Source organism: Camelus bactrianus, chromosome 5 (assembly GCF_048773025.1).
Source record: "Camelus bactrianus isolate YW-2024 breed Bactrian camel chromosome 5, ASM4877302v1, whole genome shotgun sequence".
Taxonomy (NCBI): Eukaryota; Metazoa; Chordata; class Mammalia; order Artiodactyla; family Camelidae; genus Camelus; species Camelus bactrianus.
Window position 1 is genome coordinate 25132759 of NC_133543.1, and position 16935 is coordinate 25149693.

The following is a 16935-nucleotide window of genomic DNA, read 5'->3' on the forward strand; positions in this document are numbered from 1 at the left end:
GAGTTTACATTTAAGTGAACTTTTCAAATTAAATAAGTCATTTTGGATGCATATGAGTATGTAATATCTTACTTTAAAAAGACTTCACTGTAAGGTTTTAATACCTTTTGTTATGTTACAGACTGTTGGCAACACTTACGGTAATTTTTCATTAGCAACAATGTTTCCCAGGAGGGAATTTACCAAAGAAGACTATAAAAAGAAATTACTGGATTTGGAACTTGCCCCAAGTGCTTCAGTGGTACTATTGCCAGTATGTATATACATATGTATTTTTTCTTTTCTTATAGTCCTGTTTGTTCTGCTCTTGATCTTTTCTTATAATTAGAGGAAGGGAAGGTGAAAAGTATATTGTGAGTAATTAAAAATCCAAATTATCCAAAAATGTTAGGTCAGTTTATTGTTCCATTATCCAGGGCTTTATATTTGTATTGCTAGTGAGGCACTAAATAAATTTTCGGCTTTTTTACTCACCTGTGTTCATGTACAAAAAATGACCGGTAGAAGAAGGAAATAAGAATTATATCTGTTCACCTGCTTGGTGTCTTTTATTTATGTATGACCATTGCTGACTAAGTTTTTAAAAAAGAATCTATTTTAATTTTAAAACCTATTAATCCCATTTGATAGTAACAACATTTTAAATCTCTGATGAAGAAAAGAGGCTCAGAAAACTGAAATAACTTTGCCAGATGCCTCCTTGATTCCGGAGCTGGGATGAGAGCGTGGGTCTTCCATGTCTTGGTTGCTATACGGCAGTGACCCCTTATCCACAGTTTCTCTCCGTGCTTTCAGTTTCCCATGGGCAGCTGCGGTCCAAAAATACTAAATGGAAAATTCAAGAGATAAACAATACATAAGTTTTAAATGGCAGGCCGTTGAGAGTAGCGTGAGGAAAGCATTTGTGGTCCCACCCAGGACACGCATCCTCCATTTATCCAGTGTATCCACACTGTTAACGCTACCTGCCCGTTTGTCACTTTCGAGCCCTCTTGGTTATCTGATCAGCTGCTGAAATACTGCAGTGCTGGTGTTCAGGCAACTCGTATTTTACTTAATAATGGCCCCAAAGCTCAAGAGTGGTGATGCTGACAGTTTGGATAGTCCCTTACTGTGCCTGATTTATAAATTAAATTTGATCACTGGTACGTATGTGTAGGAAAAACATAGCAAATATAGGGTTTCAACATCCGCTGGGGTTCTTGGAACATATGCACTGTGGACGAGGCGGGACGACTGTAGTTTACCCTGCTCTGAACTACAGCCGCACACCTAAGACAGTTAGTGCTCCAGTACTCAGGATTGTATTCAATGAGGTTTTTATAAATCATAAAGACTTTTAAAATCAAAGCTGTTAATTTCTTTTTTTTTTTTCTTTTTTTTAAATTTTTTTGGCGGGGCAAGGTAATTAGGTTTATTTATTTATTTAATGGGGGCACTGGGGATTGGACCCAGGACCTCGTGCATGCTGGGCACACAAAAGTTGTTAATTTCATTACAAAAGTTTAGTTGTCTTCAAAATACTTGGTTCATTTCACCGAGAACTACTTTCTAGTTTCTATGTTGTGATTACTCCTTTAAAGAAAAAGAGCTCCAGGAGTTCCCAGAAGTTTATATACACTTGAAAAACAGCCAAAGATGGTAGTTTCACCTTCTTGCAGTAAACTGAAATCCAGGACTTTTCCAGAGAGCGAGCTTATCTAGAACCTTGAGTGTGACATGATTGGGCTGGTGCAGTCTTTCCTCTAGGTTTCGTTCTTAATTTTTAGGCAGGAAGACCAGCTGCATCCATGGTACATTCTTCCAGTGGAGACTTTTGGACGTTTCTGGGGACAGTACTCTACCCATTCCTTGCCATCTGGAGACTGATTAGCAACTTCTTATTTAGTAATCCTCCTCCTGCACAGACTTCGGTGAGAGCATCGTCAGAACCCTCAAACCTTGCATCGTCTAACAACTCAGAAAAAAGGTATTTGTTTGTGTTTTCCCCATTTACAAAATACGTTAGTAATGCCCAATGCCTTATTCAAAATGAAGAATTTTGTTACAGACACTTGGCCTTTTTTCTGTGTAAGGGGAAAACCCCAGCATGTTCTGAAGCTTTGTTAGATCACCTCCTGGGAAGCTCACTACCTGAGTTTTCTCAGCCGTCTTTCTGAAACCTATTCCATGAGAAGCACCTTCACTTTTACTGATTTTATTATTTCATTTACTGAATTGTCTTTATCCTATAACAAAGGGCAGATATTTTTTCAGATTTAAATAGTAGTATCTTTCTTGCTATTTATGTTTTGTCCGACAAGATACTTCATTCCGTTAATTTCTCACAGTCATGTGGCATAATTACTTTAGAGGGATCATTGTGCTCCAGATGATTTAACCACCATCCCTGGGTCATTCAGAGGAGGACCAGACTGAGGAAACTGGACATTCACTTGAGAATGGTACCTCCTCCAGAAAATTATTTTGAACTAGTCCCTTAACCAAGAGGTCTTATGTTTATTGCAGATTGCCAAGGTTAGAGTGGTAACACCAGTGATCTTAGCTCATATCTCTGTTAAAATTCTACATACTTGAAAAAGGTTAACATGAAGCATTTTCTTAGAAGTTGAGATTATACCCCCTTTTAATAATTAATAGCACAATTTATCACAGTTTGTATCTTCTACTGTTAAACACTTTATCAGTCTGTAAATAGGCATTGGAGCAAATCCTCACACCAATCCTGTGTGATAAGTAGTGAAAACCCTTGCCTCTGTCTGAAGCAGATCCCTAATCTCGTATCCTTTTGAGTCTCTAGCTGAAAATTTGTGTGAATATTGTGATTGGGCTAATGTAGCCTATATCTTGATCTCTTTCTATTGGGCAAGAAGGCCAGTTATATCCTTAGTACATGACTCAGGTGGGGACACAGAGAAATTCTCTAGTTTTAGAACAGCATTCAAACTGCATCTTGTTAAGTCTGAATTTTAGAGCTCTTATTGAGAATGAGTGGAAGCATTTCATCCTGAATTACTGTCATATAGAAGAGCTTGCTGTGTGGGTCCTAAAAATTTACTTCAAATAAGGGAAGATTCTTGGGTTGGAGCAAAGGATGGGAAGAGTTAATCTGAGAGGGTGAAGCTTTGTGTTCCATTGTTGGTTTTTGTTTTTCTCTCTCCCTCCTCCTCTAGTGTTGGAGAATGTATTAGCTCAAATTTCACCTGTTTCTTTCCCATTTTCAGATGAGGAAGGCCTGTTTGTTAATTATCCATGTATAAAGAAAATCATTCTTAAAGATTATAAAAGGACTGAAGATAGCTAACTGACCATTTCTGTAAATTAGGCTCTGAAGGGAGCTTCGGATAGCCTCTGGGGTGCTGTGTAAGTTATAGCTACATGTCTTAGTATATATATCAGCTTGCATAAATACTAAAGGAAAGATTGAGTTGGCAAATGGTCTCACTCTTCTAAAGCTGAGGAAGTCATCAACAAATACATGGACATGGAAAACATGGTATGACTGGTTTGGCTTAGAGAACAGATGAAGTTAAACTACCAAAAACATATGAAGTCTCGTATTGCATTAGTAGATACAATTATCTCCCACAGACTTTCCTTAGTCACCTGTGCTAATGGCAGCTTAAAGGAAACGGCTTTGTGTTACTGCTGTTTTCGTTTTATACCGTCTTCTCTTTTCTCCACCTTTTGTTGTATCAGAGAACCAGTCAGAAAAAGAGTGCTGGAGAAACGAGGGGAAGACTTTAAAAAGGAGGGGAAGATATACAGATTGAGGACTCAAGACGATGGTGAAGATGAAAATAACACTTGGAATGGAAATTCTACTCAACAGATGTAGTGTGACAAGTACAATATGTGCAATAATCATTGTTTCTCTTATGATTTAATTCAACTAAAATTCTGGAGAAGTGGGGCTGCTTTATGTTTTCCACCTCATCTACAAAGTGTCTCTTTATTCCTGCTTAGTGGGTTACAATTGTTTAACTCAGACGAGTCAAGAGATAAAATAACTGGCTGTTAGGTCCTTGCATATGGTAACCAACTGCTAGAAGCCTAAAAAAAATCAAAAGGCCAGCAGCAGCCGCCCTTTATCAGCTTTCTTTCTCAGTATTCATATGCCCGTTAGCCCTGTGCTCTCAGATGATACGCTGTGTTCAGGGCTGTTTTGCTCCAGACCTCGGAAGCCCACACACAGTAACTGGTATGTCACTGAGTACTTTGACTCAGAGTCAGAGCATTTTAACCAGCCAATCAAATGATAATATAGGTTTAATTTTTCTCTTTTCACTCATCAGCTGCAAGCAAAATCTTGTAGTTTTTAATCTTAAACACTGAATAAAAAAATCTTTTCCAAAAATCTGAATGATCTTACTTTTACTTTTTGTTGTCCCAGCATCTTTTTGTTGCAGGGCTCTACTGAGGTCATGTATCTCTGATTCCCCGCAAGCCCCCAGCACCGCCCTGGGGCTAATATCAGGAGAGGAAGTGACCACCTTACCTTGTGTTTGTATCACTGCAGGAGGAAATTTTCTGACACACACTGAGGCTATTTTAATCTCTCCTGTCAGAGAAGCACCACTTTGTTTGCAATAATGTTCTCATCAGATGCAAAACCCCCATTGGTCTACAACTAGTTCTCTCACACCTGTACCCTGCAGTTTTATTCTTGATAATGATAATCACACTTCGAAGAACTAAAGTGCCTGTAGTGTAGGACAAGGAGGAGGCAATTAAAATGACTGCCTTCTGTTCACTTGGTCATTCTTAAGAATCTTAAAGAGACTCTTAATCTGACTTCCATGCTGTTTTACATGTTTATGGTAGTTGGAGACACTAAACTAAGAATGTTTGAACAAGAGAATAAACTTGACTGTCCCTCTTCTTTCTAACTTCCTATGTTTAGGCTGGAAGATACTACTCAAGGGGACATCTAGGAAGACTCTTGACTTTATTTTGTAATGGGAGGAAGACACTTCCCCAGAGCAAACTTTTTCACCTGTGAAGTAACAGTGACTTTAAAAAATGGTAAGAGTGTTGGCAAAGAAACAGCGAGACCGAGTATGGAGTGAAAACTGGGATAACCTTTCTGAAAAACATTATCAGAAACCTTAAACATTTCATGCTCTTTGGTCCGTTAAGTTTGTCTAAAGAATGATCATAAATACAGACTAAATTTAGGTATAAACCTGTTAAATTTTATTTACTTAACTAGAAACCAACTAAATGCCTTCTGCAGAATTAACTTTTGCTGAGGAGAAATGACACACTACTACTTCAACAATTCAATTTAACACATTTATTGAGTACTTAAGTGGGGAAAAGAGCAGGATACAGAGCTGTAGGTACAGTATGATCTCAACTTTATAAACACATTTTTTATAGAGATAGTACCATGTATCGGCATAATGTAAAGAAAAAGGAAAATGCACTAAAGATTAACAGTAATGAGTGATTATGTGTAATTTTAGTTCTTTTTTGCATCCTTATGTGTCTTCTCAATTTTTTGTAACCATACAATTTCCATAATTTAAAAAGTGAGTTTGAAAAAGAAACATCTCCAGCAAGCATCCCATGTAAGTAAAGGCTTCTCATCTTTAAAAATACGGTAGGTAGTATGTGATTTCAAAAGTTTGTCTTGAAGAAAAAATCAAATACAGATCTTAGAGACACTACATGAGAGAATGATTCACAATCTTTGAGTAGGAGGATCCTTCCTCAATTTTATATTAAAAAAAAAATGGTAAATTCAAAACCGTATAGAAGTCTATAAAGTGGTTCCCTCTTTGCATCCTACCCCCAGTTCTAGTCTCCTCTATTAAGTTTCTTTTGTAATCTTCAGAAAAATTTTATGCATATATAGGCAAATACGTCTTTATTTTTTAAAGGGGATCATATTATCTGTATATTACTCTGCATCTTGCTTTTTTATGTACACAGGTCTTTCCCCATCAACACACCTCATTTTTACTAGTACCTGCATAGCATTTTGCTTGATAAATGTTCCCTAATTTACTGATTTTCTGGTGGTGTCCATTGGTTATTACAATTTTTTGGCTCGTTTCTGCTTTTCTATTATAAACATTGCTATAGTGAACATCTTTGGGAAGGTATCTCAGCTGTGAAAATATACCTGTAAGTCACTGAGTCAAAGGATGCTCGCAGTTTGGATTATAAAAGATGCTGCCAAATTGCCTTCTCAAAAGGCTCTGTGGAGTTACAGCCCCACTCACAGTGTAGGAGAATGCCGATTTCCCCACACCCTTGCCATATTATACTTTCTCATCTTTGTCAATGTGCTAAGTGAAAAACTATGTATTTTATGTGCATTGTGTTGGTTATGAAGGAAGTTGAGCCTCTTTTAATATGATTGGTCATTTCGATTCATTCTCTGAGAACTGCTGATTTTCTTTTCCAGTTTTCATTTCATGTTTTTCATCTTCTTCTTACTGATTTATAAGAATTTCATTAGATTTATAAGAATTGTACACTAATTAGCCTTTGTCTAATATATGCTGTAAATATTTTCTCCCTTCCTTTTGATGAGTATGTTGATGGTAATTTCTTGCCACAATTTTTATGTGGTCATATTTATCAGTGTATTTCTTTATGGCCTCTGGGTCTTAAATCTTGCTTATAAAATACCTTTCCCACTTTAAAAAGTAATTTTAAAGAAATTCACCCATGTATTCTATATTCTAGCATTTTCATGGCTTTTTGGTTTTTTTTTCATGTACATCTTGTATCCCAGTAAGGGTTGTGGCTCCTTTCCCCTGCCTGAGGCTAACATCTCCATTTATGGAGTGGTCCACCATCCCGCTCCCCTGAGCTGACCCCCTCCTTTGGCATGCCGTTGCTGTCGCGCACTCCGTATGTCTCCACATGTAGCTGGTTTGTGTCTACACTCTTTTCCTTGTTGATCTTTTTGATTCTTTCTCTGCTACGAAACTACTTATTATAGGTAGCTTTGCCTTACTATTCTTTTCCCCCCACATTTATCCTGGCTCAAGTTTATTTCATGTAAACTTTGTATTATTTTTTTTCCATGTCTCTCCCCAAGAAAAGTTATATTGAATTTTGAGATTGAGGTATAATTGACAACTTATAATACTGAGTGAATCTTTTTGCCCAAGAAATGTCTAATACAATTTTAGAATCACTCTCACCTCATCTGATAAACTTTTCCTATCAATCAGTGGGAGAAAAATGCTTGTGCACGACAGGTTTCTGAATGTCAGGTTGGGGGCCGTCACAGTGGAACATTTTAATTAGAATTTGCTGTAGATACAATTCAGGTAGGAATGCTTATGAGAAATGAAATTTCAAGCATAATCACCCTTTTAAAACCAGTTGAAAACTACTTTTAAAAAAATTTTTTTTCCAGTTATCTAGAAAGAATATATAGACCAAATAAGTTTTTAAGCCATGGTGGTCTCATTAGCACATTTGAGGGGAACTGATAAAGACCACATCTTTTTCTATGCTCCCACGACTACTCTGTGTATGTTTTGTGAACAAACACACAAAAGGAGCAGGTGGCTTTCTCTGCCCTGTCTCTAGAGTGTGCTTGCCACAGGCAGTGAGACATGGTCTCTTGGCCTCAAGAAGCCAATAGAGAAATAGGCAGTTCCAGTATAATGTGGTCAAGCTAGAACAGGGGATTTTACAAGCAAAGTAGAGGAAGGAGGGACTCTGCGGAATTCAGGGCAGCCATCCAGAGGGAAAAGTACATTGTTTAAGCTGAGACTAAAAAGCATTTTTCAGAAGAAAGGAGACCCTAGGCAGAAGGAATAGTATTTGTAAAGACATAAAGGACTCTAGGTCTGGGTCTGATGGAAAAGCTTAGAAACCCTAAATGGGTTGTGTGGCTTCATAACTTTCTCAAGGAGAAGCACCCATAGGAGATAGGATACAGTTAACAGTTCATTTTTTAGTTTCTGAGAAACACAAGGTAAGAGGCTGGGAAGGAGCTTGAAGAGAGAGGGCAGGAGGTGACACTGCAGTTGATTTTTTATGAAAAAGATTGCTATGGTTTTTACTCACGTTTTCACTTTTTAAATCTCTGAAAATTAAAACAGCCCAGTTAAGTTGAATTAAGTGGCTCACGGAACCAGTAGACAGACGAGTTCAGTATCTACATGTTTCCACAAGAGCCACTTGCAGGGTCATCTAATGTCCACACGAATTCCTGATATTGGGGCAAGATGGTGATGTTTCTACCTTAATGAGGGACTTGAAATCCTTCAAGATCAGATTAGTCTCTAACAGAGCAGAGGCTTTTACAAAGAAGTCCTTTATGGGCAGCGTATAAGATCGTACAGAATCCTGGGGGTGGCAAAGGCTTGCAAAGAAACTAGGCCTGTTTTGCAGAACTGGAGGAGGTGGTAATTTGTGGGTCAGAATGAAGAAATAGGGCTCAATTCCTGTTCACCTGATGGTGTTTTCTTTTGCTTGGAGCGCTTACAGTACTTATAGGACAGAAATGCCACAACACAGACTCCAAGAAGCATAAGAGCAAAGAGTACGTACAGCGCTGTCCGGGCCTCTGTCGTACCCAGCGTCAGCCCCAGGAACTGAACGCCCTCCTTTTCCACGGGGCTGACAGTGGGCTCAGCACCTAGGAGAGGACAACAAAGGGTGGTGTGTGCACCAGTACAGACGTAGTTCTTGGATCTGTGTTAACTGATGAAGCTCCAGCCAGATCCGTCAGTGCAAAAGCTACACAGGTACCCAGGGTGAGCGCATTGCTAAGGTCATGTGCATCCTTTTCAGTTTTAGGAGCCTCTGAATGAAGTCACGCAGTTTTAGTTTTTAAACATCTCTACAGATGGTTACAGTAGAATCTAAAGTGGATAATTGCCTCTTAATTTATATAGTAATTAACACTTTTTTAGTCATTCGGCAAATATTGGGCACCTTACAGTGTGCCAGGCATTGCATTCTTAAAGTCATTGTATTTGATCCTTGCAGTAGCCCAGGAATTGCCTAGTTTCTTGCCAAAGGTTTCACAGCAAGTTAGCAGTCAGGCTGGGACAAGCACCTAGACCTGCTATTCCCAGACCAGGGCCTAGTTTGTATATGTAACTTTAACCCTGAATTCCTTTGTTCCAGCCTAAGAATGTCTGGAGCGTTCAGAGAAAATAAATAGTGGTTGAATGAATGAAGGGGATGGAGAAGCAGAGAGGAGGCTAGTAAACTAGAAGAAGATAGGCTGAAAAAGGCCTCCTCACCCTCTGGGTTTTGTCCCTCTCAGAGCTACATCTTACCTTCTTGCTGGAGACAAGGGTGTGGCCCGGCAGCAGGGTCAGGGAAGCCGTTGCACCGGACTACGGAGGCGTAGAACTTGGCTGATGCTTTGGGGATCCTTGGCAGAGAAGGGTTGGTGTAGTTCACAAAATGCACACCGAACTTCTCTGCGAAGCCTGTAGCCCACTCAAAGTTGTCCATCAGAGTCCAAACTGTGTATCCTCGAAGGTCCACCTTATCCTGCACAGCTGCCCAAACCAGAGACCCCTGTATGAACTTCCCTTTTCTTCCAGGACACCTTTCCACCAGACCTGCTGGGTCTGTGCCTGCCCGTGGTTCTCCCACAGTCCCCACTTGCAGGTCAGGGTGAGGTGGTTTTTTTTTTTTTTTTTAGCTCTTTGGGAGAGCTGCCCACCCTTTTTATATGCAGGAATTGTCCGCTGCTTCTCTGTGGGTGCTGCTGCCTGCCGAGCCATCCATGTCTTTCTAGACTGGCCCGGTCCTGAATGGGAGTCAGGAACAGGGATGGACTAAATCCTACTGGGTCATCTGTAATGCTCTCTGTCTTCACATCTTGGGACACTGGTGTTGGTCAGGGCCTTGGAGTGTTACTGCTCTTCCATATAGAAAAGAAGCGGCCCTTGGAAAGGATTTTCGCTAGAATAAGCTTTTATAATGGTTTCTTTTTGCTTCTGTAGTGCTCATTTTCCTTTACTGAGCATCACTCACCATTCCCTTGTCATAGTTCCATCCCAGGTGGTTTTGCTGAGCTAAGGATCTCAAACTTTTACTTGGGGAACAAAAGACCCTAGAGACAACCCCTCCAGCCCATTTCTCCTGACCCCTCCCCACACTGTCCTCAGGAGGGCGCTGCTATTCAGACACATCAGTGCCAGAAGATCAAGCAGAGCAAATGACAGGCTGGGAATTCAGGTCTAGCTGTATCAGGTAACTGGGTTTGCTTGCAGAGCTTAAATCTAAGAAGGAAAAAGTCTTAGCCTTACAGACCTCAAAAAAGCTTAACCTCAATAGGAGTTGGAAGCCTCATCTTTCTCGTTTGGGGGCTCATGGATGTAGTACCACCCTGACTGCAGACATTAGCAGATGTTTCCAACAGTGAAAGGTATGTGTGGAGGAAGGGGGGGCCTGTCATACCTTTGAGTGCCTCATTGATGTAACTGCGGAGGTAGTAGATCCTTGCAGTGTCGTTGAGGTCCGATTCTTCCCGCTGGGACACGCCATTCTCTGTTACATAAATCGGGGGGTTGTTGTACTCCTCCTTTAACCAGTTCAGGATCCTCCTGAAGCCAAAAGGTGTCATCTTCAGCCAGAAGGAGCCAGAGTCAGGCCAAGAGCGATCTGTGATGGAGGCAACGCCCCTACGAGTTCAAATGCGAAGGATTAGGTCTCAATTTGTAAATCCCAACAGACCCTCTGCACAAAGCATAAAACAGGATTTATACTAGAAAAAAAAACCTTAGATTTTTGTCTAGGTTTGAGAGTCATAACTAAGAAGAGTCAAATTGCCTCAAATTTGCCTCTTTCCACTAGTTCAAATGGCACTACTCGGTGCTGGGGTAACTTTGGACAGATAACCCAAACTGTTCCAGCTTTCCGCCTGTACAGAGGAAGTGTCTTACTCATGGACCTAACCCTCCGTGGCTCTCTGTTAACAGGCCACACCTCACTGGATGTGAAAGGGCTGATTACCACAATCTCCCATGGGATGTGAGTGCTATGTCTTCAGAGAATGGGCTCCCTTGAGTCACCAACATCTGGTCAGTGCTACACGCAGGCCACAGGCACAGTCACAGTCACCAATATTTGGGCCTCCATTTGTGTGATGATGGGGCAGATACACTGGGACCTGCCTCCCTTGAATGCCCAACTCCCTCCTCTCCAGTGATGGGCAATACATTGTGCCGGAGGAGCTCTGCTGGGGCAGGCACAGGGGCTCCAGTGTCTTGAGAGTCATGCATTTCAAAAAATGGGGCAGCCATTTAGATACTTCGAACGTCTAGATCCCTCAGGAAAACAACTGTTCAGTTCTATTGGTAGCTGGATTTATCTTGCTCAGCTTGAATGTGGGGCATTTCATAAGCTTGAGCACAGGTTCCTAGGGAGACGGTTCCAGGACAATGAGGCAGCAAGTGTCAAGTGGGCGCTTGAACCGGGACCCTTCTCGGCAAGCCTGACTGGCGGTGGCAGGGTGCAGTGGGGGTGTCTGCGCTTGTTCCCAAAGAATGAGCCTGGACGTGTTCATAGCTACTCATGTGGAAAGATGCTTCTCAGAAAAGGAACAAAATAGTGTGTATACATATAATTCTGATTTTTCATAACAAATAAACATACTTTTCTGTATAAATATATACTATACAAACTATATTTAATATAAACATATATATAAAGAGAGAGGTACTATACCCATACACACATATAAACACTTCTAAAATGACACAGTTCCCTAAACATTTAAAAAAAAAACTCAAAGCATGTCTGCCTCAATGGAAAGAGTCTTGGAAATCCCATCCTGTATTACCGTCCAACTGATTGAGGTTCTATAAGGTATCTCAGGAGATGGGGCTCATCTTACAAACCCCAGGATATACGGCATAGGCAGTTTTCTGAGGCTGTACAGGCCTCCAAGTAAGAGGCGAGGGGCACTTTGCTATCTTTTCCAAAGATTGTTCCAGGTCCCCTTACCTGTCTGCATCAAAGGAAGAGATCCAAGAGGCATAGTCGAGATTGTAGGCCAGGACAGTGGTGTAGTGATTGAATCCAAAATAGTCATAGGTGCCATTGATCCTCCTCTTCTCACTCTCCGTGAACTCGGGGAGCCTGGGTGGAAGGAGTCATTCAGGGTGTGGGAATTTGGGAAGAATGTCCTAGGGCAGGGCCGGTACCCGGAGGTGACTATGGGGCAGTGAGGCCCTCCCAGCTGCTGCTGAAAGCACCCGAGTCTCCTTCCAGACCACAGACCTCACCTCCCTCTGTCGTTACCAAACCTCTTCCTGTTGGAAGTTTTTACTCTGGTTTGTTTAGGCATGCCTCTTTTCTCCAAAGTCTGTCCTTCAATAAGACTTGACTTGATTGAACTTCTGAGATACGGACTTACCTGCTCACATGATTACACTTTTTAAACATCTGGTGGAGCATTTTCCATGTATTCTTAGACTTTTCTATAATAATTTGGTTAGCATGCACTTGTGTGCAGCACTTACAGGTTCCTCTCAGCCAAATCCTGGCTACAGGCTGCCAGTTTAGGGTTGCCTAGAGATTACCCTGCTTAGGTGGCTGACACTTCATCTTGACCTTTCTGCTACCCTTCACTGGGGATCAAAACCTCTCTGGGGTTTCTGAAATGCTGAGAGAAAACCAAGGCCCAGCCCCCTCACGCCCCTCACGCCCCTCACTTCCCTGCTCAGGAGCCAGCAGTGTTTGCTCAGGGCCTGTGACATCAAGAGCAAGCCCCTGTGCCTGGCCTCCAGGCCCTCCACCATGTGGTCTTGGCCGCCCCACTGCTGCTGGGCCAGTCTCCCCACAACCAGCTGCAGGTGCCCCATTCATTCCTACCTCTAAGCCAGTGCACACACCCACCCCCGTGGATGGAAGGCTCTCTGCTCTCCCAAATGCTGTTCATTGTCAAGGCCCAGCTCAGCTGATATCCTGCCTTGTCCATGAAGTCTCCTGGGTCCACCCAGCCTGCCCTGATCTCATCTGAGTTTTTGTTACGTGAAGAAATTGGGGAAAAGAATTCCTTCGTATGATGAAGGTCACTGTCTACCCAGCCAGTGTGTCAGCAACTTGAGGAACCATACTTAGAATTTCCTCCTTGTGTAGACCCTGCTAGGCCTAGCCCTGGCTTGGTAGGCGCTCAGCAAGGTTGTGTTGGTGGACTGGAGCACTCGCTTGCTTGCTGGAGACTGGGGTTGATAGAACATACATTTTGGCTCAGCAGGACTTGCCCTAACCAGACCAGCACATGCATGCGTTGTAAGGGTGGGGACGGATAATTTCATCCTCATAGCCCGGCTGTATAAAACTCAAAGGCTGTGTTAGGAATGCTTACCTTCTGAATTCCTTTTACCCTCCCCTTATGGTCACATGAGCTAACCTGGAGCTTGTGAGTATATTCCCAGAAGGCCAGGTGACTCCGTCGCCTTCCCCACCAAACACCTCAACTCCCAGCTGGATGACTCTTAAGGCGAGCATGGGCCCTGCCGTCAGACAGCCTGCTTTCAAATTCCAGCTCCATTACTTAACAGCTGGGTGATATTGCCACAATCATTGTGCTTCAGATTACTCATCTTTAAACAGGAATAAAAGTGCCAATGGAAGACGGTTAAGTGTGAGCTGTTGCTGATGTGGCTGTTACTTCCTTGACAGGAAGTAGGACTGCTTTTGTACAAGCTACTGCCACCTACTGGCCAAATGACAAAAAGTACTCAGATCCACAAAAAGTCACTTATTGCTTCCCACATTTACTCCTAGGGTGGATGAGACAGGTTAGGATGAGCTGGGGAATCTGTTGTTGGAGTGGGCAGTGGGATGCTAAGTGGGTTCCCTGGGGACGGATTTCCTGGCCTTTCTGAAGAAGAGTAACTGCCTTTGGTCTCATCTGCCTGTCAGAGCAGTGCCAGGTCCTGGGCTAAGAGCTTCACATACACACTCGTGTCCAATCTTCCCAGCAAGCAAGGAAGCTCAGAGAGTAACTTGCCTAAGACATGCCTCTCCCACCCCAACAGCCTTGCTCTTGTCACTGCGCTGTGTACCCAGAAGCCTCAGTGGGCACTGCAGACCAGACTTCCTCCTGACCCTCTCCTGGCTGCTCGCACAGTGCCGGGACCTACCGAGACTTGTTGAGGCCTTCGGCCAAGCTCCTGTCACGGATTCGTGTCTTCATCACCTCAGGGTAATCTCCATTCTTGAAAACAGGATGTGCGAACCAGCCTCCCATAAACTGCGGGCGGAGTTGGGGGGACAGTCAGCCTCAGCATTAACAGGCAGGCCTGCAGGAGATGGCAGCCTCCCTGCTCAAGAGTTCCTGACCCCAGGACCCCTCCCCAACCCAATCTCAAACTCTCATCTCTTCTGCGGCTGTCCGCCTGCTGCAGCTTAAATGCCCACAGGTCTTTTCACCCTGCTGGGAGCTCACTGGGGGCAGGGCCATGTTCTCAACGACTACAGCTCGAGGGACATGAACTGAATTGGGCACGGGCCCTGGACTTGATAGATGCTGCCTGGCTGAAGAGGGGGAGAGACTCCCAGCCTCCAGGCCCTGATTCCCTCTCTTACCGGAAAGCAGCAGGTCCTTCCCCATCCTCACGCCTAAGGATCCACCAGAACCTTCTAGGGAGGCTGGAGATGCAAGGCTTTCCTGGTTGCCCAGGCAAAGGATGATTCTTCATGGGCTTTGGATTCACAGCCCTCAAGTGGGGAACTTTTCAGTCCCTTTTTTTCTTTTTTTTAAGTGGAGGTACTGGGGAGTGAACCCAGGACCTCATGCATGATAAGTATGCACTCTACCACTGAGCTACACCACCCCCTCAGTCTTTTTGTTGAAGGAGGTCTAGGCCATCCTTACCCTTAGTGGGTATACATTGCACCCAAGTGCTATGACGCTGTGGGTCCTGAGGGGCTTCTGTCTCTCCACATCCTCCCCTTACCTGCTGGCTGCTGCCTGAAATGTGGGGTGAGGACAGCCTTCTATTCTCAGTCAGAGATGAGGCTTGGAACACACTCGCTCTGGTAAAAGAGGCTTCAGTGCTTTCGGAGGTGAGAAGTTGTCTCCAGGCAAGCTGATTTTACTAGAGGATGTGTGGATCATAGTCTTGGGCTGCAGTATCACAGTTCACCAGCAAGCTGTGATAATGTGATTACAGCCTAACATTTCCTGAGGTTTTCTCTGATTTCAGAAAAACACTCTAATTCATCAGTTCTGTGAGTCTACAATGAGGGAATGCATTAATTTTGTTGCAAGGCTTTTCCCCCAGCTGGCTAGCAAACGGGGACATTAAGCTTTCATTTGCACTTATTAATTTGAGCACCTTTGTCAAGTTGTCCTGTGAAGAATTTGGGAAACCAAGGCCCTTGATGTCCTCTCAAAATGCTAGTCTGCAGGCTCCTCCTCAAAGCCAAAAAATGGGGACCAGTCTGGAGAGAGAGATCCTTGTCTGCCTTCCCTGATTCTGAAACATGGGAGAGGGTGCCTTCTAACCCCTTCAGAGACACTAGCAGGGGCCAGGGAAAAGCTATGAAGAGCACCATTCTCTCCCTGTCCTCTTTTAGCGACCCAGACTGAAATAACGGTGGGCTGTGTTGTTGCACCTACTTACTGGTGTCTCTACTTCCTAGGAGCAAAATTCCATGACCAAAAGATGCATGTCCTTATGTTTGACTCATGGAATTGGAAAATTAGAGGCATTAATCAATGAGTTTCATAGAATATGAAGTCCTCAACTTAAAGGAATTCTTAGGCAGAGTAAATAAAATTAGGTGGTGACACCTAGAGGTGAAGTGTGACATTGCAGTCCAGTTCTACAACCTACTGTAGTCAAACCACTGATGGAAGAGAATTTCTATTATTTAGCTTTAAGCCAGTGTTACATCCAGTAAGAGCTACACATACAAATAATCTTTTAAGACTTAAAAGAAAACTCAACCTCAAAGAAATTTCATCACAGCAAACCTTTGAGGTAGTTAGGTCACCTCCATCTCAAAGATGAGAAAACTAAGGTACAAAAAGGTTAGATGATTTTCCCAAGTTCACAAAGTAAGGTATTAGCAAAACAGGGCTTTGATCCTAAATCTGTTTCACAATCTAATTCTATTTTATTAGATCATGACAGGAAGGGAAAAGAACAAGAATAATAACAATGCCCAGAGGAAAAACACACCTGAACATATCTCTTGGCTGCCTCCACATCCTCCTGGTTGGAGGGGTCTCGAGGCTCAGCCCAGTCGCTGCTGATGGTGATGGAAATCTTGCCACCCTGACTGGAACGGTACACATCGTTGTACAGATGCCAGGCCTCAGCATGAGCCTTTATTAGGTTGTGGCCAGCGATGTAGGGGGCAGTGCCAGGCCTAAAGGAGATTCCTGGAAATACACACATAGATGTCAACAAAGAAGGAATGTGGCCAAGAATATCAGTCTCTGCTGATAGATGGCCTCTGTGTGTTCGGGAGAAAGACTGCAGATTTGGCTTGAGGAAGAATGGAATTCAAATCCTGGCTCCACTCCTTACTAGCTGGCCATGTAACTTTGGGTGAGTAATTCAGCCTTTCCGTTTCCTTCTCTGCAAAATGAGCAATAGAGAATTCCTCTGAGAAGGAAATGAAATAGTGTGTGTGAAGCACCCAGCAGCACTGTGTCTAGCAAACAGAACACACTTGATAGATGATGGTTTCTGTCCCCCTCACCCAAAGAGTGGCTCATATGTCTCAGGCAAAGTCCCCAGAAGAGTGTGTGCCTCAGGAGGTGACATCTGGGTACTCTTTGGGGACCCACAGTGAAAGTAAGAGTTGGAGAGTATAGTCGATGAGACCAGCTGACACGGAGATTCCTTGAGAGCAAGTGTTATGAGCAGACTCTTGCTTGTTGAAGGAACAGTAAACCAAAGCACCAACCAAGGACCAATGGGAGATATATCTGGTAACAAGTTGAAGCAGATCTCCCCGTGGCTGTTTCCA

General features: G+C 43.1%; 2 protein-coding genes and 1 non-coding gene across 5 annotated transcripts in view; 1 reads left to right on the plus strand and 2 right to left on the minus strand.

The window, feature by feature from the left end:
- The window catches only part of UBXN4 (UBX domain protein 4), a 30867-nt gene extending 26504 nt beyond the window's left edge, over positions 1-4363 (plus strand). Inside the window, exons 11-13 of the mRNA XM_074363579.1 lie at positions 122-253; positions 1770-1969; positions 3700-4363. Coding sequence (XP_074219680.1) covers positions 122-253; positions 1770-1969; positions 3700-3838 — 471 coding nt within the window. The 3' untranslated portion in view covers positions 3839-4363. The remainder of the gene's footprint in view (positions 1-121; positions 254-1769; positions 1970-3699) is intronic.
- The window catches only part of LCT (lactase), a 60124-nt gene continuing 43869 nt past the window's right edge, over positions 681-16935 (minus strand). Inside the window, exons 12-18 of one of the 3 annotated variants that reach the window (XM_074363577.1) lie at positions 16140-16342; positions 14094-14203; positions 11947-12081; positions 10399-10622; positions 9264-9491; positions 8527-8614; positions 681-825 (exon numbers count right to left, since the gene is read on the minus strand). In XM_074363577.1, the coding sequence (XP_074219678.1) occupies positions 792-825; positions 8527-8614; positions 9264-9491; positions 10399-10622; positions 11947-12081; positions 14094-14203; positions 16140-16342 (1022 nt within the window). In that variant the 3' untranslated portion in view covers positions 681-791. Of the gene's footprint in view, positions 826-5281; positions 8615-9263; positions 9492-10398; positions 10623-11946; positions 12082-14093; positions 14204-16139; positions 16343-16935 lie in introns of those variants that run through there. The other 2 variants (XM_045508835.2, XM_045508834.2) reach the window with 2 other exon arrangements.
- Positions 14715-14786, minus strand: TRNAD-AUC (transfer RNA aspartic acid (anticodon AUC)). The gene has a single exon. It is a non-coding gene; the product is annotated as a tRNA-Asp (tRNA).